Source organism: Antechinus flavipes, chromosome 6 (genome assembly GCF_016432865.1).
Source record: "Antechinus flavipes isolate AdamAnt ecotype Samford, QLD, Australia chromosome 6, AdamAnt_v2, whole genome shotgun sequence".
NCBI lineage: Eukaryota > Metazoa > Chordata > Mammalia > Dasyuromorphia > Dasyuridae > Antechinus > Antechinus flavipes.
Genome location: NC_067403.1, coordinates 53726969 through 53750553, shown reverse-complemented (window position 1 = coordinate 53750553; position 23585 = coordinate 53726969). Strand labels below are relative to the sequence as shown.

At 32.2% G+C, this 23585-nt stretch overlaps 1 protein-coding gene across 4 annotated transcripts in view; it reads left to right on the top strand.

Annotated features, from left to right (window-relative positions):
- The window catches only part of SCLT1 (sodium channel and clathrin linker 1), a 186011-nt gene that overhangs the window by 63001 nt on the left and 99425 nt on the right, over positions 1-23585 (top strand). For all 4 annotated transcript variants that reach the window (XR_007948243.1, XM_051965365.1, XM_051965367.1 and 1 more), the window contains exons 10-12: positions 14037-14127; positions 15327-15418; positions 22692-22869. Coding sequence is in view for 3 of the 4 variants with exons in the window: in XM_051965365.1 (XP_051821325.1) it covers positions 14037-14127; positions 15327-15418; positions 22692-22869 (361 nt within the window). In the remaining variant the exon portion in view is untranslated. The remainder of the gene's footprint in view (positions 1-14036; positions 14128-15326; positions 15419-22691; positions 22870-23585) is intronic.

Sequence of the window (23585 nt, the reverse complement as noted above, 5' to 3'; positions counted from 1 at the left end):
TCTAAAGGCATGTTTGAAAATAACTCGTAATTGAATTGTGCTTTAAATATAATAGGAGTGATCATCAACCAGAGCAACTGAATAGACATAAGTATATATTTCTTGAATAAAGGTATAGTGAAAAGAACATTAGCTTAGAATTCAAATTATCTGAGCCTGAGATTTGAAAGGAATCTTTTGTTCCTTACCCTTAGCCCTCCTCTATTACCTTTCCCCTTCTAGAATGTAAGCTCTTTTGGGGCAGGGACTGGTTGAGATTCATGTCTTGTAATTTCTGAAACATCCAATTAGTGGGGAATCAGGGGAAGGACTTGTGCTTTAAGATAGGAAATATGCTAAGTGAAATGATCAGGAGATCATTATATACCTCAACAACGATACTGTTTGAGGATGTATTCTGATGGAAGTGGATCTGCTAACTCAGATAAAGAAAGCTAACTCAGTTTCAATTGATCAAGGATGGACAGAAGCAGCTACAACCAAAGAAAGAACACTGGGAAATGAATATAAACTGATTGCATTTTTGTTTTTCTTCCCGGGTTATTTATACCTTCTGAATCCAACTCTTCCTGTGCAACAAGAGGACTGTTCGGTTCTGCACACATATATTGTATCTAGGATATACTGTAACCTATTTAACATATATAGGTTACATCTGGGGGAGGGGAAAAATCGGAACAGAAGTGAGTGCAAGGGATAATGCTGTAAAAAAATGACTCTGGCATGGGTTCTGTCAATAACAAGTTATTTAAAAAAAAATGATAGGAAATAAAACACTGCCTTTGCAGTTTCAAAGATATATGTCTATTCACATAGGCACCCATTCTTGGAAGACTAAAATAAATATTTCTTGCATTAAAAAAAGAAAAAAGAATTCATGTTATCTGGCCTTAACACCGTCAACTATGTCAGTTATTGGCCAAATTACTGGATATCAATTTCCTTTTATGTAAAACAGGTGATTATATGATTTATTATTATTACATTGACATCATTTTCTCTTATCCTCCCATATCTAGTCATTTTCCATGTCTTGTCAGGTCTGCTTCCACAGCGTTTCTCAAATCCGTATCATTTTCTCCACTCATGCCACAAACACTGTTTCAGGTTTTCATTACTTCTGGACTGGACATTTCATTAACCTGCTAATTAGTGTCCCTAGTTAAATCTCTCACTTTTCCTCTACCAGAGTGATATTAATAACAGATTTAATCATGTCAATTACTACCTTTACTTAAAAGCTCCGGTAGCTCCCTGTTGTTTCTAGGATCAATTATAAACTCCTCTCTTTGCTGGGAGACTACCACTTCTGCTGTGTGTGCCTTCTAGCCTCAGGAGAGAAAATGAGCAAGACCTTTCTCTAACCAAGACCCTTCCATCTCCTGCTTCATGTGTCCCCGAGGGAAGCCTGCAAGAGGCCAGTGGAATAATTTCTACTTGAGCCAGCACAAGGTAGCTTCTGCTTCCTGTTGCTGTCAGTCTGCTCTTTCAGCCTCAATGTGGAGAACTTCTTGTGCCAGGAGGAGCAGATTTCCTTTAACTTCACTTCCATTTTCTGCCTAATCTCCAGGCTTCAGAGAGAAGACAAATTGCATAACAGAACCTCCCTTCTGACTCTCTCTGTGCCTTCCACTTTTTGCCACACTTGTTTCCAGTCCAATCTCTAGTCTTCTTTGAGAAGAGGAATGACACCTTTCACACGTGATGAACATTCTCACACTTGGTCATATCCTGCACATCCCAGTGATTTTGAACTACTGTACTTCATCATCTAAATCCCATCTCAATCACATACCATCTTTAATTTTTTTGAATCATTATTGACTTGTTTATATTCAGAGATAGTTTAGAGAAAAACTTCAGTTTAACATGTTTGAATTATCACTCATTCCAAATTAATGGAATTTGAATCAATTATATATATAATTGAGTATATATATATATGTATATATATACATATATATATATAAATACACTCAATGAGTATGAGAAAATGAGTATATATATATAATAAGATGCATATTTTGCTTCTCAAGCAATTTTGTTGTGCTTTAAAATATGTCTTCGAATGTGTTTAAAATTTGTTTTATGAATCATTTAAACCTTGTGAATGTTTTGATTACTGTTTGCTTAGTTTTGTTAATCATGTGATAATTATCATATCCAATTTGATTTAAATTTATTTTCAAGTATGGCTTTGATTTCTTATGTATTGATTTTTACATATAAAACCATCCTGAACTGAATCTGCCTAAGGATGGACTTTGGATTTCTAGTCTAATCAAAATGATTAACCTGTATACAAAAATTTTAAAGTACACATTCTTATTAAAGACAGAGCTGATTTCCTTTTTATGATCTTCTTTTAGATAGTAGGCCAGTCAGTCAGAAAGAATTTATTAAGCCCTTAGCACGTGTTATATTCTTTGATTTCATAAATGTCCTAGAATTCACTTTTTATTTTCCATTATGGGACTTCCGGCCAAGATGGCAGAGAGGAGGCACACTGCTGTGTAACCTCCGCATTTTTCTCTCACTATCCATTTCATTTCATGCCTCTGAATTAATGCTCGACTGAAAAAAAACATACAATTACTTACCAAGAGAAACCATCCTTGAGACTCGTAAAGAAAGGTCTGTTTTTGAGTGAGGGCAGGGACGGTTATTAGATCGGAAGCAGACTGCGGGCAGCAGCTGCAGCGAGAGCACAGAAAGCAGCTCAGAGCCGAGCAGAGCAGAGAGGGGGTGGGGCGTGATCGCAGCCGTCTCTGCTGGGAGAGCTTTGCTACAGGATTAGATACTTTGCTCCGGCAGCAAGTCAGCAGCCCAGCAGAGAAGCTAAAAGCACTGGGGGTGAAGAATACAGCCCCAAACAGCTGGAGTCTCCCGGGACCTGGCCACCCCTCCCCCACAGTGTCTCAGCACACTCTCAGAGTCTCAGAGCACAGACGCAGCACAGCCATCACTGTCCTGTTAGGGCCTCACTACTGCCCCCCGCACTCTGTAGAAAAAGCTCGGCAATAACACCCAGCCCCTCCCCCAAAGGAAGCAGCCTCCATTCAAGGGTTTTTTTTTCTTCTGTTTCTTTGGTAGTTTGTCTCTGATTAATAGACAGAATGAGCAAGAAACTGAAAAAGACTTTAACCCTTGACAGCTTCTACACAGATAGAGAGCAGACTCCAAATCCTGAGGAGACTAAAAACAAACAGTCCCCAGGTGAATCCCCAAAGGAGATCATATGTTCCTCAGCACAGATGAATCTCATGGAGGAAATTAAAAAGGCTCTCACAAGGGAGCTAGAAGAAAAATGGGAAAAGCAGAGTGAGGCTTGGGAAAAGGAGAGGGAAGCTTGGCAAAAGGAGAGGGAGACTTGGCAAAAGAGTCTGGAGAAGTCATCCCATTCAGTTAAAGAGAGAGTGGATAAAGAAATCAAATCCTTGAAAAATAGGATTGGTGAACTGGAAACAGAAAATAGCTCTCTAAAAAACAAAATTGGTGAAATGGAAAAAAATTCCACAGAACAAAAGAACTCAATGGGAACTATATTTCAGCTATAAAGATGTATAAAGAATACATGTATACCTTGTTCTAGAAACTAGAAGTGGAAAGGACATTGTACCAGAAAAAGGGTAAAGTGGGGGTACTACATTTCATGAAGAGGCAAAGAAAACCTATTATATCTGAGAGAAAGAATGGAGGGGGATGAATATAGTGGGTATCTTACTGCCTTCAGAATTGGCATTAAGAGAAAAATTTTAGACATATTCAATCTATGGTGAAACTTCTCCCACCTCATTGAAAAGTGAGAAGGGAAAAGTGAAAAGGGAAGGAATAAGCTAAGTGGAAGGGAATATGGTAACTGGGAGGGAAAGGGGTAAGATAGGGGGAGGAACTCTAAGGTGGGGGGAGGGATACTAAAAAAGGGAGAGCTGTGAGAAGCAAGTGGTGCTCACAAGCTTAATACTGGGAAGGGGGGAAAGGGGAAAGAAGGGAGAAAAGTGTAAACCGGGGTTAACAAGATGGCAAGTAATACAGAATCGGTCATTTTAACCATAAATGGGAACGGGATAAACTCCTCTATAAAGAGGAAGCGGTTAGCAGAATGGATTAAAAGCCAGAATCCTACAATATGTTGTTTACAGGAAACACACCTGAAGCGGGGTGATACATGCAGGTTAAAGGTAAAAGGTTGGAGCAAAATCTACTATGCTTCAGGTGAAGTCAAAAAAGCAGGGGTAGCCATCCTGATCTCAGATCAAGCTAAAGCAAAAATTGATCTAATCAAAAGAGATAAGGAAGGGCACTATATTTTGCTAAAGGATAGAATGAATAATGAAGCAGTATTTATTTTCCATTATGTTTATCACACTGTTTTTAAATACCTGCTAGTAATAAGAAACAAAATCTTCAAAAATATTTAGATAAAAGCAGAAGTAAAAGATGACAGTAACTTAAAATGCTCTTAGTTTGTTACTTTTCCAACATGGCTCCAAACCATTATCCATCCTCTTAAAACATGACTTTCTAAATCTCTCTGTTTCTGTTGAGGACACCACTGTTCTTTCAAAGGTGAAAGTTTTTTTAGGCACCCAGAGTTTCATTATTTTTTTTAGTCTTCTCTGGCTTTCATCCTTAGTATTCAGTCACTTCCCTTGTAATTTCTATCTCCACAAATCTCTAGCATCCATCTTTCTTTCTACTGACATTCCACTACCCTATTTCAGTAGTCTTTTATTGTCCTTCATCTCAGTGATCATATTTGGCTTCTTATTGGTCTACTTAAATCTGGTCTCTCCCTTCTCCTTCTCCATTCTTTTTTTTTTCCCCTGAGGTAATTGGGGTTGAGTGACTTGTCCAGGGTCACACTGCTAGGAAGTGTTCAGTGTTTGAGGTCAGACTTGAAGTCCACTCTTCCTAACTTCAAGGCTGGTGCTCTATCCACTGCGCCACCTAGCTGCCCCTCCCTTCTCTATTCTATTTTCAACAAAAAAATGTCAAAATAATAATCTTTGTACCAAGATGACTAGCTAGCTCTTCACAAAATTTAACATTTTGCCCACTGACTTACATGCCCTTAATCTTTATTCTAGATTCAATTTAACTATCAGCTCATACACAAAGACTTCTTTACCCACTCGAATTTCCTTGTATTAAGTGCATGTGATGTATTACTCCAGTGAAATATAATTCTCCTTAAAGGTAATATTTTGGGTATTTTTATTACTAGTTCCTGGAACAGTGCCTTGAACATATAGGTGCTCAAATTTGTTTATTGAGCCTAATTTGAATGAAAGAATTTAAGTTAACCAGCAGAGTTAATTGTCAAACTGCCAAAGTTTAGAGTTTAGGGTTTTTGTTTTGTTTTATTTTTTTAAAAGTTATTATTGGACTAGTTCAGTCAATCATGTGACAGGTTGACTAGATCATAGTGGTATAATGCTTCATAATGATTCAGATTATGAGTACTAAATATTATAATTTTATTCCAAGATAAATGCATAAAAAAGCAAAGATTTGTTAATGGTTAATCTGGACATCTGAAAAGTACTGTACCTGCCAAAAGAAGAGCAGTTGATAAATTTGGGGCTTTCCTTAAGATCAAATTAAGCCTTCAAAAAGTAGGGAAAAAAATGGCGAGAACTGATATTCTGATTCTTATTTTGAACAACAAATTGGCAGGTATCCTAGTTTTAGGGAGAACAGAATTAAGATGGTACAAAGAAGGGTATATGGGATCCCATGAATTAAAACTGTTATGTAAAAAGTTGACCTAATAATAATAGGAAACTCTCAGGAACAAAATGTCAAAATTTGAAACAAGAGGAGGAATAAGATCTTCATAAACTTAATTTTTATTGATGGTTGAAATGACCAGAACTAGATAACATTCTAAAATATTTTGGGAGTTCAATTGCTCATGCATTATCGGTACTTTCTCAGATATCTTTCTAATATTTTAGAGAAACAATTCTCAAAGTATTAAACAGTAGTCCCTTAAGGTCTCTTGAGACTCTTTTAGAGAGTCTGCAAGATCAAAATTATTTTCACAATAATAGTAACATCTTTTAATTTTAATTTTAAATATAGCAAATGTTGATAGATATAAGGCACATATAAGTTCTTCAATAATTTTTAATTGTAAAAGAGTCCTGAGACAGACAGACAGAGAGAGAGAGAGAGAGAGAGAGAGAGAGAGAGAGAGAGAGAAATGGAAGGAGGGGGGAGAGGGGAAGAGAGGGAGGGAGGGAGGGACATCATTATCTTAAAAAATGAATGAAGTTCTTTAGGACAGAAGAGGGTAAATCTTTTCCTTATTTTCAGAACAAGGAAATGAAGGAAGTTAGCCAATTCTAAATATGTAGGTAAAAAAAAAAAAGATATTAATTAATAATTTTATTTTAGAGTTATATATATATTTTTAAATAGCTAGATTGGCTTCATTTCAAAACAATTTTAGGATGTCTAATAGGGATGGTTTTATGAACATTTTTTTAAAATGTAGAGATTAAAAACACCAATACAGCTTCCCCCACAAAAAATAGGTCATGCTTGATAGATGTTACTATCAGACTGATATAACAGTTTATATTATATTTATATTATATTAGTTTAGATCTGATATAACTGATATCAGTTTATATATTATATCAGTTTATTTTATTATATACTATGTCAGTTTATTTAACTTATTTAAACTTATACCTAGATTTCATCAAAGTATTTGACAAAGTATCTCATATTGTTCTTATGGCTAAGATGAAGAATTGGGCTAAAAGATAGTATAGTTAAGTGGATTTTGAACTGGTAGAATGACAACTCAAATTCTAATCATTAATGATGATGTCAGTTTGGAAGGAGATCTTTAGTGGAGTACCTGCCCCACGAATCCACATTTCATTTTGTTTTTAAATTTTTCTTTTCCACTAACTTGATTGAAAGCATAGTTGCCTGATCAGATTTACAAATAATATGAACTTAAGAAGAATAATATGTTGGGTAAGAGGGCAGAATCTAGAAAGATTTTGGCAGGGTAGAACTATAAGCCAAATATAACAGTGTAATATTGCGATGATGAGTTGTAGGATTCAAACTGGGAAGGAAAAAAACATGACATCAGAGAAGTTATGTAGATGTTGGAAAATGTAGGTTCAGAAAGGCGAATTTAGGAGGTTTAGATTTGCTACTAATCTTTGTCATAGTAATCGAAACTGGGGAAGTGAATAAGATTGTCATTAATGATAGTGTCCTATCTTATTTTTTCTTTTCTTTGTCAAATTTGAGAAGTGACATGGTTAGATTTGTTTTAGAAAAATCATTTTGGCAGCACTGTGGAGACGTTGAGAGGGCTGTTACTGTAGGTAAAAATTCCCCAGTTTTCAAAGGTTATGCATAGGCATTTTTCAAAAGCAGAAATTGAGATTATAAATAACCATATAAAAATGCTCTAAGTCACCAATAATTAGTGAAATTTGAATGAAAACAATTGTGAGTTTCCAATTCACAATCTCAGATTGGCTAAATTGTCAAAAAAAAAAAAAAAAAAAAAGGAAAATGACAGATGCTACAAGGAGGCTGTGATAGGAAAATAGGTACATTAATGAATGACCTGTTGATAGAGCTGTCAGCTAGCCATTCTGGAAAGTAACTTAAAACTGTCCTTTAAAAAACCTACTAAACTATATTTCCCCTCTTACCTAGAGTACCACTATTGAGTCTATATACTACAGAAACCAAGGAAAGGGGAAAAGTGCTTTTATGTGCAAAAATATTTGTAACAAACAGTTCTTTTTGTAATGTCAAGGATTTGGAAACAGAATTTCTGGACAAATTATAGCGTGTGTGTGTGTGTCTGTGTGTATGCACACACCTCATTAATACACACACACACACACACACACACACACACACACATACATATATATAGTATGTGATGGAAAACCTGAAAAGACTTATATGAAATGTTGTAAGGTGAAATAAGCAGAACTAGGGGAAAATTTACACAATAACATCAATATTGCAAAGACAGACAACTTTGAAAGGTTTAGAAACTCCAATCACAATTCTAGAGAACTCAAAATAAAACATCCTACCCACTGTCTAATAGAGACATTACTACTCTACTACTTTATTATATCCTGAAGGTGATCTTAAGTTCTCAGAGTATAGATTAAAACTCTTTTTTTAAATTTTTGTAGATAACCAGTTCAGGAGTTTGTTTTATTTAATTATATATATTTGTAGCAGAGATTTTGTTTTTCTTGCTTATTAAATTGAGGAAAAGGATTGGAAGGAGAAAATGTAGATCTGAAAATAAAATTAAGTTTTTAAAATTAAATTTAAAAACCAATAATCTAGGCAAGAGGTGATGGACCTGTACTAAGTTATTAGTTGGCCATATAAGAAAAAAATAAGTGTAAGCATAAGAGGGTTGATTGTGGATGCAGAACAACTTTACAATTCATTGGATATATAAGGAAAGTAAAAGTGAGGTGTCGAAGGATGACACTAAAGTTTTAGTCCTGAGTGATTGGAAGTGATAGTGTCCTTAACATTTATAGGAAAGTTGTAAGATAGAAAAGGTTTTAATCATTTTCCAAATAAGGAAACTAAGGCCATAGAAAGTAAAATGATTTGTTCAGATTTCTATCGAAGATGGGCTTTGAACATAGGTCCTCTGACTCTTAAGAGTTAGTTGTTTTCTATCATATTACATTGTCTCCCTCAGGATTTGATCATGAAAGGGAGTAGAGATAGAGGATTTTTTTTTCTTAGATGGAGAAGACTTAGGCTTGTTTGGAGGCAGCAGAAAATAAATCAGTAAATTAGGAAGGGTTAAAGTTTTGGATGATGAGAAGGAGAAGGAAAATCTCTACCGATACTCTACCTTACCAGACAATTTTTTTTGGTGATTTCCCCTTTCTCAGTTATTATTATGGTTTGGTCTTGTGAAGAGACTGACTCAGGTCTGTGCCTTTATTGTTAAGGTTTGATATTGGGATTCCAGTTAGCAAAAGGAGTTTTACTGAGCTGAGGAAGAATATTCAACAAGGACACTGAGTTGATTAAACAGTGTTAGGTTGCCTTGCATCTCTGTTGTCTGTTATGATTCTTTAATCAAGCAATAGAGATGAGCTAAATTTCTTATATTCAGTAGGAAATGATGCATTGACTGAAGACTTTATCCCCATGAATCAATTAAGTCTCAAGGATGATTTCAGTACCCTTAATACCCTACAAAGGAGGGGACTCAGAAAGATATTCCTCTCCACCTGAAGGCAGGAAGATGGAGATGTAAACTAAGGAAGAGGAAAGATTTTCCAGCACCTGATCTTTTATTTTCTGAGTGAAAAATGAAGTAACATCCTTTGTTGAGAGTGAGAGACAGGGATGATGTGGGAAGCTTAAGAAAAGAAAATTGTATACAGCTGTTCTGGGGAGTATAATAGAGAATCAGTTAGGGAGAATTAAAAGAAATACTTTGCTGTAGTAACAACCCAGTTGAAATTAGATAAATTCTTAATAAACTCAGTGAACAAAGTTATATGATTTCTCTAACACTGTTCTGTAGTATTTAAATAGGAGCAAAGCAAGTAGATGGTGGAAGTGATCCAGAGATGGCTTTTAACACAGCATGAGCAGCAAAAAGACAAGGGAGCAACAGTGTAATATTGCAATGATGAGCTATAGGATTGAAACTGGGAAGGAAAAAAACCATGAAATCAGAGAAGTTATGTAGATGTTGGAAAATGTAGGTTCAGAAAGCTGAATTTAGGAGATTTAGATTTGCTACTAATCTTTGTCATGGTAATCGAAACTGGAAAAGTGAATAAGATTCTCATTAATGATAAGTGTCCTATCTTATTTTTTCTTTTCTTTGTCAAGTTTGAGAAACATAAACATAAAAGATTTTTACAAAAAATTATGGATAGCAGCATCTTTCTGTTTTTGAAAAGAAATTGGCAATTATGTAGTTTAAAAATCTTGTAGGATTCCTATGTGGATTTACCTAGTTACATGGCAACTCCTAATAGCTTAATCACTTTCCTACCCAAGATTGATTTATTCAGGCTTTTAATTTTCTATCAATTTGGATATTTGTTATTTTTGTAAATATCCATTTCTGTTATATTTAATGAATATTTTTGGTAAAATAATTATATAAAATAGTTTCATGTATCTATTTTTCTTTTCACCTTTCCAATTGTTTTTCTTAAATCAAATTTTCTACTTATTTTTAAATTTTATTTGCTTAAAAAATTCTTTTTACTATTATGTTTTTAATTTTATTTGCTATTTTAGTGATTTCTCACATTTTATTTTTGTATTGTTTGATACATTGACCCATTAATTTTCTAATTAACTAATTAATTGCCAAATAACCTGAATGGTTATTTTTCTCTTTTTCTCTCATTTAATTTAAATGTTCATACATATGTGTATATATGTATATATATGTATATAAATTTGTCTCTTTTACCTCAACTGCTTCCATGGATTTTTATATTTTATATTTCTGTTGTTATCTTTGATATAATGTCATTGTTTTTTACAACTTTTAGATCAGGTATTTTTTATCAAATAATATTAGTCTTCATAGCATCCTGTATCTTTTGAACAGATTTCCCTTGTGATTATTTTACAACATTTTGATCTATAAATACTTTAATGGATGTTTGGTCTTGATTAAATGTAGTACTATATATTTTGTCTAAGAATATTTCCATTAGAAACTCTTAAATCATTTGTAATATTTAAAATGTTTATTGTCAACTAAAAAGAAAACTAGCTATTTAGAAGGATGCATTTTTGGTACTTTTAAATAACTGAAATTTTACTAAGAAAATCTGATTGGCATTCTTTACGTATATTTATTTTATCCATGATTCCTTGAACCCAGTCTTACTCTACTGCTTTATTATTTCCTGCAGGTGAGCTTAGGTTCTCAAAGATTATGCTGGTGGATCTCAAGCTCTTTCAGATCTTGCCAATTCCAAGAACAAACCTAATTAAATTGAAAGAAACTTTATCATGAAATTGGCCTCAAGTTGTGTTTTTCAGTTAAAGTAACTCAGAAAGGCCATCTGCTACTTTGTGTAGAGCTGTGATGAGTGTGGGCATAAGAGGAATATCCATACAATAAAATCAAGATTCATGAAATATTGAAGAATATTTTTCAAATATCTCTCCAACAACTTTGCAGTGTATAAATACAAAACAATAAACTAGATTCTGCAACTACTTTATAGAATTTTTAGAATTCAGAATTCCATTTCTTTGTTTATATAAATTTGTTTTCAGAATTACAGGATTTTCATTTTTTTTGTTCAGCATGTGTTCTAAGAAAAAACTATACAGACTTTAAAAGACATGCTTTATAATACCATATTCTTCAGTAGTTTGATGTTATAATAGGTCATTTAATTTCTTTTTCTATCAGTTTATTTATCTGAAAAATAGAAATATACTACCTTGCTTTACCTTGTCAGTAGTTGTGAAGAAAGTGATTTTTTAACTTTTAAGTTTTGTATAACAATGAGGTATTGTTATTATTCTCTTTTTGAATTTTGTTATCTCTGCATATTTTAAAAAATACAAATACTCATTAAACTGTTATAATTAAATTTTACGTAAATATGTATTTCCAAATAATAACAGTACAGTTGATATAATGAAAGCTGCCTTTTAAGCCCAAAAATTAAGATAAAACTCTATGTATCCTTCCCAAAACAATAGAAATTACAAACTTGAAATACTCAAAATGTTGGGTTGTCGTTTTTTGTTGTTTTTTCCCCTTCCATTTCACTGTTGTTGTTGCTGCTGCTGTTTTTTTTTTTTTTTTAAGATTATAAGATCATAATTTTTAGAATTGGAAAAATTATTACATGTTACCTATTCAGTGCCTTCATTTTTCTGATGAGCAGTTAGACCTAAGACAATTAAATGACTTAACTGTGATCACATAGGTAATAAATGGCAAAGCTAGGACTAAATCCAACTCCTCTGAATCTAGTAAAGCCATATGAGTACAAGCTGGGTATGACATGAATTAACCTAAGTTTCTTTGAACTAAGTTTAATGATTTTAGTAGCTGTGATCTACTGTGGGTCAGAAGCACAACATAGCATCACCAGCTCCACTATTCTGTCTCATCCTGAAGCAATCTTAGCTTTCTACAAGAGAAGTAGTATCCTGGACAAAAGTGGCTTTTTATATCTTGTCCTTGTCAGATCACATTTGGAGCATTATCTTCATTTGGAGGTGCCTCATTTTAGGAAGAACAATGACAGTGGTTAAATTTCCAGAGGAGGAAAAACAGGTTGGTGAGATGACTAAAGACCATTCAACATGAATTTTGAAGGAATTAGGATTTGTTTAGCTTGAAAAAGTATCCTTCCTAAAAAGTGCCTAGAATTAAACATACTGCCATAATATTGAAACATATAGTAGATATGGTATCAGAATTATTAACCTAAAATTAGAATTCTCGTTTTCTGGTCAAATCATATATTCATAAAACATGCATAAATATGTATGTATATATATAATTTCCAATGAATATATAATCACATGAATATAAATACATGTAAAATAATAATTCTTAATATTTTTAAAATTTATATTTCATAAGAAAATTTGTTTTACTTGGATGTGTTCTCAAAATTGGATATAAATTTAAAAACCTCTGTATCTCAGATCATATGTTAGATGCAGTAGGGAAGCTGGTGAATCCCATTGCAAAATGAATAATAGCCTTTTTATATTTGGAAAAAAACATTAAAAATGTCACTGGTATTTTTTCCAATTACATGGAAAGTTATTTCGACATTCATTTTTTGACTCTTTTTTTTAATTATAGCTTTTTATTGACAAAACATATGCATTTTTTAACATTGACTCTTGCAAAAACTTCTGGGAAGAAAAACAAAAATTCAAGCAAACAACAACAGAAAGAGTGCAAATGCTATGTCGTGGTCCACACTCATTTCCCAGTGTTCTTTCACTGGGTGTAGCTGGTTCTGTTCATCACCAATCATTTGGAACTAATTTGAATCCTCATTGTTGAAGATAGCCACTTCCATCAAAACTGATCTTCATATAGCATTGTTGTTGAAGTGTAAAATGATCTCCTGGTTTTCTCATTTCACTCAGCATCAGTCCATGTAAGTCTCTCCAGGCCTCTCTGTATTAATCCTGCTGGTCATTTCTTACAGAACAATAATATTCCATAAATTTTATATACCATAATTTACTCAGCCATTCTCCAGTTGATGGGCATCCATTCAACTTCCAGTTTCTGGCCACTATGAAAAGGGCTGCTACAAACATTTTTGCACATACAGGTCCCTTTTCCTTCTTTAATATCTCTTTGGGAAATAAGCCCTGTATCAACATTCATTTTTGTAAGCTTTTCAGTTCCAAATTTTTTTTTCTCCCTCTCTCCCTTACCTCCCACTTCCCCAAGATAGTAAGCAATCTGATATAAGTTAAACATGTGCAATCATTTTAAATATGTTTCCATTTTAGTCATGTTGGGGAAAATAAATTAAAACAAAAGGGAAAAAAAAACACAAGAAAGAAAAGTAATGTAGGCGGATCAGTGGAGCCTGGAAGACTTAATTTCCTGAATTCAACTTGGCCTCAGACACTTATTAGCAGCATGACCTAGTCGTTTTACCTTGTTTACCTCAGTTTTCTTATCTGAAAAGTGAGCTAGAGAAGGAAATGGCAAACCAGTGTTTTTTCCAAGAAAACTTCAGATAGGATCATGAAAAGTCAGACACAATTGAACAATGACAAATAGCATAGCACATTTCCTTTTCAAATATAGTTTCAATGTTAATCCTTTTGGTACACTAATTTATTCCTTTAACTATTTGAGGTCTCGGGACTTTCAACTTTTTTTTTTTAGAGTTACATTGCACCAGTGCAATGATAAGACTTTTCATTAGCAAAATTCACAGGTTAACAAATTCGTAGATCATCAATTTCAATAAATTTAAGTTGTCTTTAACATGTATTATATTTTTCTTTCTAAGGCAAACCAAATTAGACCTCAGAATTGCTACAACGAAAGTGACAGAAATGACTAAGTTAATCGAAGACCTTCAAGGACAGATGGAAAAAAAGGTATTCATATATTTCCAAGATAGTTAAGAATTTGTATACATGTCATCAGTGTTCTTGTTCATAAGAAATTTTCATTTGCAATTAGACCTCTAAAAATTAAGAGGAGAATTAGGAGTTGTGCCAGTAACTTTTAAAAAATAAAAACATTTGTGAAATGAAAAAATTGTGAAACTTTCTAAAAAATTTGGAGAGATTTGAAGAAAGAAATAAATTTAATCAATGAAATAGGATAATTTCCCCATGCTATATCACCTCTTACAGCACATCATTATAAGATAATTTCTCCCCATCAGCTTTCTAAATAATCTTAACTGACACTATGCATTTCCCCAGATCCTGCTAGTTTTATCATGTTGTTTAAGCAAATTTCAAATAATTTTAAGTTTAATTAATTTTGTTAATAATACTAACTTGTTTATGGGAGAACCAATATAAAATTGGGGGAGATGTTGAGATTCCCTGTTAGGTAAGCCTCGCTCCTAAAAGGTACCATTACTTCTCTATTTTGCATACAATTGTATACAATGTTAGAATTAGTGTAGCAAATATCTAACAAATAAATAACATCTATATTGAATGACATTTGTTTTATGCAAAATAAAATGTTAAAAATAGGTTTTTATTTAGCTTGTCATCTTTTGATAATGGCACAGCAATTTTACTTTAAAATAAATCCATTACCTCCTTAAGCCCCAGAAAGTATATTTAACCCCAACTCTGAGGTTGTTTTTTATTTGCTAGTTGAAAAATGCTAATATAGTTTAAAATTAGCATGATTTTTTTGTTGATCATTTCCTTGTGTTTTTGCCAGTATTCAAACATTAAAATTCAGGGTAATTTGTTGAATTTCCTTAATTTGTTTTATGGAAGTAGCCTGAAGAATTCACCTAAATCTGTTAACAGTGGATAATTAGGTTATGTGCAGCAATCTAAGAAGCATTCTTTTAGTAGGAGAAGTTGGAGAAATAAAGGAGACTACCAATAATGTTAAAAAATTTAAAAAGACAAAGGTTTTTGTTTGTTTTTGTAAACATGGCGTGTATTTGTTATACAAATTTGTTATGACAAATATAATTTGAGAAGTATTTCTTCAATTTGTCATAGTAGTATCACAATAAATTTAAAACATTGAATCAGTAGTGAAGTACTGAATTTTATGGGGCTTTTGAAATGAATATTCTAGTTTCTTTGGTTTAAAGGTGCAAGATATGAAATCTGCCCAAGGAAAAGAGGAAGCATCAGACAAGCGATTATACCAGTTACAGTCTAGCATAAAACAGCTAGAAGCAAGGTAAGCTTCTAAAACATATAACTAATATGAAGTGATTTGCTGTGTATCTTCCAATCTAGCTTTATTACTTTTGATACTGTTTCTAGTCTTAACATGCATTATTTAAAAAAATTTTATTGATAATCTTTTGGTTTTCTGTTATAATGTTCTATTTCTTCCCTTCCCTACTCAATCAACCATATTCTTATAAAAGAGGTCAGGGGGGAACAGGACAGCAAAATTAAACTATGCCAACTGAATATGAAAGTATATTTGATATTCTTCACCCATTGCTCCCACCTCTTCAAAAGGAAGGAGATACATTTTCTCATCTGTACTTCACAGCCCAAATTCTCCTTCTCTTCTGTTCCCTTCTCTTTGTTCTCTCCTCTCCCTTTGTCCCCTTCAAAAAAAGTATGGAAATATAAAACTGTATGCAGCAATAGTGTTCCAGATCTCAGGTAACAACCTTTGGAAGTAGAAAAAATTCCCTGTCACCAATATAGCTAATTTTACTCTAGTTAACTTTGGTGGACATTTTATGAACTAGTAAAAAAAAAAATCCTTAAATATCTATCTTTTATATCACTTGGCATCTTAAGTATCTCCATTGCAACTCCTTCTTGAATCAGGATCAAAATTTAGTCATCACATTTCTTTCAGATATGAGTTTCTACATAAAAAATTACATTTCATGTAATAAGATGGAAAAAAATCGTGTAATGTAATGGAAAATTACAAATTCAAGGGGTTATTTTTAGCCTCAATTGGGTCTTCACTAAATATTGTTTGGGAATTCTTTCATTCATGTGATTAACATTGCATTACATTGTTCACAGCAGCTATTCCAAAGCTGCTTCCAGGTCTTCAAGGCCCCAAAGACACTTTGTTAAATGACCTTTTGTCTTATTTTGCTGAGATATCAAAGACTTCGTTAGATGACATCTTGTCTTCCTTTACTGAGGCACCAAAGCCATGTATTGTGCTTTTTCCTGTCTCATTTTATTCATGCTTCAAAACTTGTAGCTTTATCATTTTCTCTTCCAGTGCCCAAATAGCTATTGGATGATTTCATGACCCATCTTAATCAAAGCTAAGTCTTCTACTTGATCCCTTTTATTCAACCCTTCCTTGTCTTCTTTGAAATTTTTCCCATTTGTCAATTCCTTTCTTTTTTTCGATTGTTTTTAAATTTCTTCTTATAATTTAGGTCCTTCCCTGATATCTATTCATTATGCCCAAGGAAGAAGGAAAAAAATATCAGATAATCATAGAAAGGAATATTAGACAATTGAATAAATGTAGAATAGTGAGTTTTGATTTCTCAACCTATCAGTAACAGTCAGTTCATTTTACTTAGGTAAGGGCAGTTGTCTTTGTCTTTGCTATTTAAAAAAGAAAGGAAAAGAAAATAAAGTAGAAATTTTATGAGACTAATATGAAAGGAGCTGTATGTTAGTTAAAAAATGACATTTCTTGGAGTTTTATAAAGAAATGGTTATTTAAAATTTGCACATTTGAAGATCTAAATTGGTTTTTCATGTGCTTTGAAACTCTGTATTTATGAAACTACATGACATAAAAGTTTGTTGATTTTGTTACTGAAGATTTTCTTTTCTATACAAAAGTCTTTTCTACACACTTGAATATTTTCAATGCCATCTTACATTATATTAAGGGGAAATGATCATGACTCACTTCTGCAAAACTGATAAAAATTTTCTGTATGGTACACATTCTGTGTTAAAATTCTAAAGATAGTCTACTGGTAATATTATTTGTATTTATTTCTTTAGCACTTTGAATTCACAAGCCCCTTTTAACAAAAATTATCTCATTTTATTCTTACAACTAGAGGTAAAATTGATAGGTAAATATTACATTTATCCCATTTTATAGATGTAGGAACTAAGGCAGACTGAGGTTAACCTACTAGCTAACATTTACATTGACCCTGTTTTTTGAAAAGCATTGTGCTGAGTGCTTTACATTTATTCTTCTTATTTGATTCTCATGGCTATCCTCAGAGGTCTATATAATTATCCTCCTCATTTTACAGATGAGGAGATGAAAGCAAATTGAAATTAAAGGATCTGCCCAAGATCACTCAGCCAATAAGTGTCTCGAGTCCAAAACTCCACCCATTGGGCCACTAGGGTACCTCTTTGCCGGGTTGGGAGGAGATGGGGTCTCCTGCTTGCCATTGTCAGGGTCACAAGGTTTAATTAGATTTATTGCTGATTTTGAAGGCTGCTCAGATTCTTTTTTGCTTCTGTTAATTAAGGTAATTTTCCTATGCACATATTGAGAATTTATTGATTTGCAATACATTGAAAATCCTTCTTTATGAAAAAAGTTTTTAATTGCAAAATGTTGATATTTTTATAATATTCTTTCATTCTAAAGATTAGCACGAACATTTGGTTTATTTATCTGTTTTTCTTTTCTCCTAAAATCTTTTGAATTAACCTGAAGGAGAAAAACCCTGAACATATTTTCATTTATGGTTCTAGCCTAACTGCCAGAAATTCATGGTCAAATCCATATAAATGAATTTCATTACTTTTTTTATTCCAAGAGCACTAACTCACAATACTTGTTGCTTGTTCCTGGAATATATAATTTATGGTACTGTTTCATTGTTGAAAGCTTTTTTAAAATTTCAGTCATGATACAGCTTGAATTCTCTTTTAAGAAAAAAATCCCTCAGTGGGTATACTTACATGAAAGATAAAATGATGTAAAGAAAGTCCAGTTGTCAGCACTGTTTAAGTTAACACTGAGATGATATTAAAATTAATAATCAGATAATCTCTCCTTATATTTAACATAGTAGTGGACACAGAGTTGGCATTGTGCATGCTATATAATTTCCCCCAAAATGATTTAATCCATGGTTTTAGTTGTTATGACTAAACATTATTAGAATCAGTTCTTTAATTTTTGACCTTGAAAAAGTTGCATCTTGAAAATCACCTTTTGTCTAAAAAGTATGTTTTACTTGTATTTACCTTTTATTTTCTCAGTAAATCCACATCATTGCTTGGTTTTTTTTAAATTGCTTTTTAATTAGGTATCATAGAATGAGCTCTTAAAACTCATCTATTTTAATTCTCTAATGTTATAAATGAGGAAATTATGACCCACAGAGATAGAAGGACCTGTCATTTTCATGTAATTAATGATAAGAACACAACCCAGAGGCCCATTACATTACATTATGCTAGACAATGTTTGTGTATATCTTTACAAAACAAAAACAAAATTCACTTTATGGCTCCTGTGCAAGAATAATTTTATTCTAGTCTGGTAATTTATGTACTTTAGAAGCTCTCTTCAAGCAAGAATATGGAAAAATTTGTACTTTGATTGGTAGAGGTTAGGAGTTAAGTTCATAAATTCCATTGTTTTTTATAATTCCTGTAGACAGGATAGGAAAAATAACTTCCTGACTAAATATGATTCCCAGTTTTTTGAGCATTGTTGTGCCCAATTATTATATACTTGAAATCAATTCAATAAATGTTTAGAGTTCCTGTTGTGTTGAGTATAGTGGGGATGAAAAGTTCATGACCAAGTAAGAAATAGAAAAGATCATAGATGATAAAATGGACAAATTTAGTTTTATAAAATTAGGAAATTTTAAACTTACAAAATTAACTTAAAGAAAGCAAATAGATTATTGGAAAAAAATCTCAGCAAATTTCTCTAATAAAATTCTGATATAATATATGTATATTATAATCTCTATATTTCTATTAGATATAATATATATGTTTATTATATAATATCTATATCTATAGATATAAATATAATGAGCTGATTTAAACCTTTCTGAAAAAAAATTCTCCAATCAAACAAACAATTCTCAAATGAAGAAATTCAAGCTTTCGACAGCCATATTGGGGAGAAAAAATTCTCTGAATCATTTATAATCAGAGAAATGTAAATTAACTCTTAGTTGCCATTATTTTACCAATTCAAGGGACAAATCAAAAAAAGTATTATAATTCTTGTAGAGGGATTTGGGGAGAAAAAGCATATTAGTATATTGTTAGTAGACTTTTGAATTGGTGTGGCATTCTAGAAAGCAGTTTGAAATCCTACCACAAAAGTCATAAGTATGATTTTTGATTGTCTAACTTTTGAGGTAATGATATCACTAGTAGGCCTCAGCCTCACAGAAATGAAAAGAGAAGAGGAAGGGACCTATTATGTACTTTTTGTGAGGTAGATGCTATTATTATTCCCCTTTTACAATAGAAGAAACTTAAGGCAAACGGAAGTTAAGTTATTAGTCTAGGACCATGTTAATTAATTTAGTGTCTGAGGCTAGTTTTAAAAACTCATATCTTTCTGACTCCAAGCCCAGGCCTCTATCCACTGTACCTCCATTTGCCATAGATGAAAACAAGAGCAAAAGGAATCATATGCAGAAAAAATCCTCAGCTCTTTTTGTAGTAGCAATGAATTATAAATTAAGACTAAATTCATTAATTGGGAAATGACTGAACAAGTTATGATACATGAATGAAATAGATTTTATGTACCATAAAAATGACAAAAGGGCCAGTTTTACCAAAAACTGGGAAAAACTTAAATGATGAAAAACATAAAATGAGCAGAGCCTAGAGTGCAATTATATTATAATAATTTTAAGGAAAAACATCTAAGAAAAGAAATAAGACATCTGATCAGTTCATTTACTAGTCATAATTCTTCAGTATTAATTATAAAATATGTACTTAACTCCTTATATGGAGGTGATGAACTCAAGGCCTAATATAAAGCATGCATTTTTGGATACAGTCAATGTATGGATTTGAGAAAGTGATTTTTTTCCCCCATTCTTTTAGTAGGAGAGGTTGGAGAAATAAAGGAGACTACCAATAATGTTTAAAAAATTAAAAAGAAAAAAGGCCAATGAAGTATTTTCCCCCATTTAATAGTATTTTATTTTCCCCAATTACATGTAAAAATAGTTTTCAACATTAATTTCTCCAATATTTTGAGTTCCAATTTTTTTTCTCTCTCCCTTTCTTTCCTTCCATCTCCCCAAGACTGCAAGCAACTTGATATTGGTATGATTGTATGTACAATCATTTGAAAATATTTCCAAATTAGTTATGTTGTGAAAGAAAAATCAAAACAAATGGGGAAAACTATGAGAAGGAAAAAAAATCCCCAAAGTGAAGATAACATGCTAGTGAAGCATTTTTTTAAATGCCAGAGATGAGAACAAAAGGAACATCAATAGAAAACAAAGTGGGCAGCTTGGAAAATAACATGTTAAATTTGTTATAAGAGGAAAAAAGCTACACAAAATATATATTAAGGCTTTCATATTCATTCCTTTTTTTCTTTTTCTGTTTTGTATATGGAAAGTCACCTTTATATTTTTTATCACGATTGCAATTTTGCAAAATGGAATTTGTTTATATAATGGATAGGAGAAGTATAAAGCTTGCAAACAAGTAGACCAATTAAGAAGTTATAAAAATAGCTTAAGCTAGAAGTGTTGAAGTCTTATAGTAACATAATGACTAGGTAGATAGAGAGAAGTGATTGAAGGTTGAACTGAGAAACATTGACAATTTATTGGAAATGGTAGCAAGGGAAGAGGAAAGATTCAAGGGTAGTGGTACCCTAAGAAAAAAGGAAAATGGGTAGAAAAGATGGATTTAATTTAAAAAAATATATCTTTCAACCAAGTCAGGTAGGGTGACTCTTATTCTTATAAACTTGAACAAATATTGAAGTAGATGCATATATGTGTTTATGAAATTATGACTATATTTGAGAAATTTGCTGTAAGGATTTTTCCCAGTTAAATTGTTTCATTTCTAACTTTAGTTGTACTGGTTTTGTATGAAAATTTTTAAATTTCATGTCATCAAAATTGTCTATTTTATATTTTCAGTGCTTTTCTCTGTTCTTTATTTGCTCATGAATGCTTCCCCTAATTCTAGATCTGAAAGTTAATTTCTTCTTTGTTCCTTTAGTTTATTTAGAATATGAATTTTTATATCAAACCATATATTTATATGGAGTTTATCTTAACTATATGATAGACGATATGGATATATCACAATTTATGGTATTGGTATATAATCTAATTTCTGTCATATGCTTTCTGGTTTCCCAGAAGTGTTTCATGAGTCCCTACCCAGGTAGATGGGGGGGTCCTTGTTTCTAGAAAATACTTAACCACAAGGTTCATTTACTTTTGCATTTTACAGACTTAACCTATTCTACAAATCAAACTCTATTTTTTTAAACTAGCATCAGATTGTTTTTATTGCTGTTGTTGTTGTTGGCTTTGTTAAATAGTTTAAAGTCTGGTTTGCCAATTTCCTTCCCACTTTTGTTCATTCTTTCCCTTGATAGTGTTCCTCCAAATGAATTTTATTTTTTTCCATCTCTATAAAGTAACCCTTTGGTAATTTGCTTGATATGTAGTTGATGAATAAATTAATTAGATAGTCATTTTTGATATATTGACTCGGGTCACTCATATGCAAATAGTATTTTTCCAATTATTTAAATCTCACATTATTTCTGTAATGAGTGTATTTGGTTTTTGTTGTTGTTCAACTGTTAAGTTCAACTCTCTATGACTTAATTTGGGGTTTTCTTAGTAAAGATAGGGAGTAGTTTGCCATTTCCTTCTCCAGCTCATTTTACAGATGAAGAAATTGAAACAAATAAGGTTAAGTAACTTGCCCAGACTCATACAGCTAATAAGTGTCTAAGACAGGCTTTGAACTCAGTGCCTGGCCCACTACTCTGTCCATTGTGGCAATTAGTTGTGTGTGATTTAAGGAGTTTAAGAAGGAAGAGGGTACCTGAAGACATCTGCTTGCTTTTCCAGATAGTATTATTTAACAGGACATGAGAGATTGTTTGTGATAATATGATACTATTCCTGCATCAACATATGCCGATAGTTCATATAGTCAACAAGAAATATTTTAATTATGTTTGGTATACTCTGTTTAAGAAGGTAAGGGAATCTATACTGTGTCATATAAAGATTTCCATAAAAATGGGTAAAAGTATTCCAGTTCATTAACTTATAGCTATCTAGAGTCTATCTCTGTTGCCTCTTCCATAGCTGACCCTATTCAACTGATCGACAACTCATTTCCCAGGAATTCTAGATAGGTAAGGTCTCAGTGCATACTAATTTACTAGTAAATTTTTGATCTGATGTTATTCTAAATATTCTTCATTAGCTAAAAGTAATGAAATAGTTTCAATTTATAGTTAATGAAAATTGAATATTAATTCTTAGGTTATGTGCAGCAATCCAAGAAGCTGACCAACTAAAAATAGAAAAAGCTAATCTGGAAAAACAGACCAAAGATCTTCAAGTAAAATGTGTTGGCTTAGAAAATGAGAAGTATGAAGCAATTCTAAGAGCCAGGGACAGCATGCAGCTCTTAGAAGAAGCCAATCTTCAGAAAAATCAGGTAAGAAAACGCGCGCGCGCGCGCACACACACACACACACACACACACACACACACACACACGAAAATAATAAAATAAATAAATAATAAAATAATAATAATAAAAAAATAACTTTTAATGATGGGGTGAAAATTAAGTTCACTAACAAAATCAGAATTTAAAAATGAAAGCAGGTATCTTTTGACAAATAATCTTTTTGTTTGTTTATTTTGATATTGAAAAACTCATTAATTCAGAACACTCAGTTAACTGGAATTTTTCTTTTAATAGTTCCACTTTTAGGGCAAAGATTCAAATAAAAAGAAAACTTTATCAGGAATTTAGTTTTTTTAAAAAAAAGTTCAGGCTGTGTTCTGAGGTTTGTTAAGGTATTTAGTCCTTTCTTGTATACCTCCTTCTTTAGTATTCCTCAGTATTATGACTGAAGCATGCTACAAAATTTTTTATCACCTAAAGAATTTTTCATTCTAAAATGTTTTAGACCACTTTGGGGGCATACTAAGATTGTCATTAATAAGGAATGAATCAAAAATTTTATTTTTGCTTGATCCTCAGTGAGAAAACAAGCAACATTATACCCATTATACGTGTGGAGTCATACAATAATATACTATTTTCAGTGAGTGAGGGAGAGAAAAGAGAAAACTTAAGACTGAAAATAAAAATTCTCATATTCCTAGAAAATTATAAACTTAATAGGAAATTTATTAAAAATG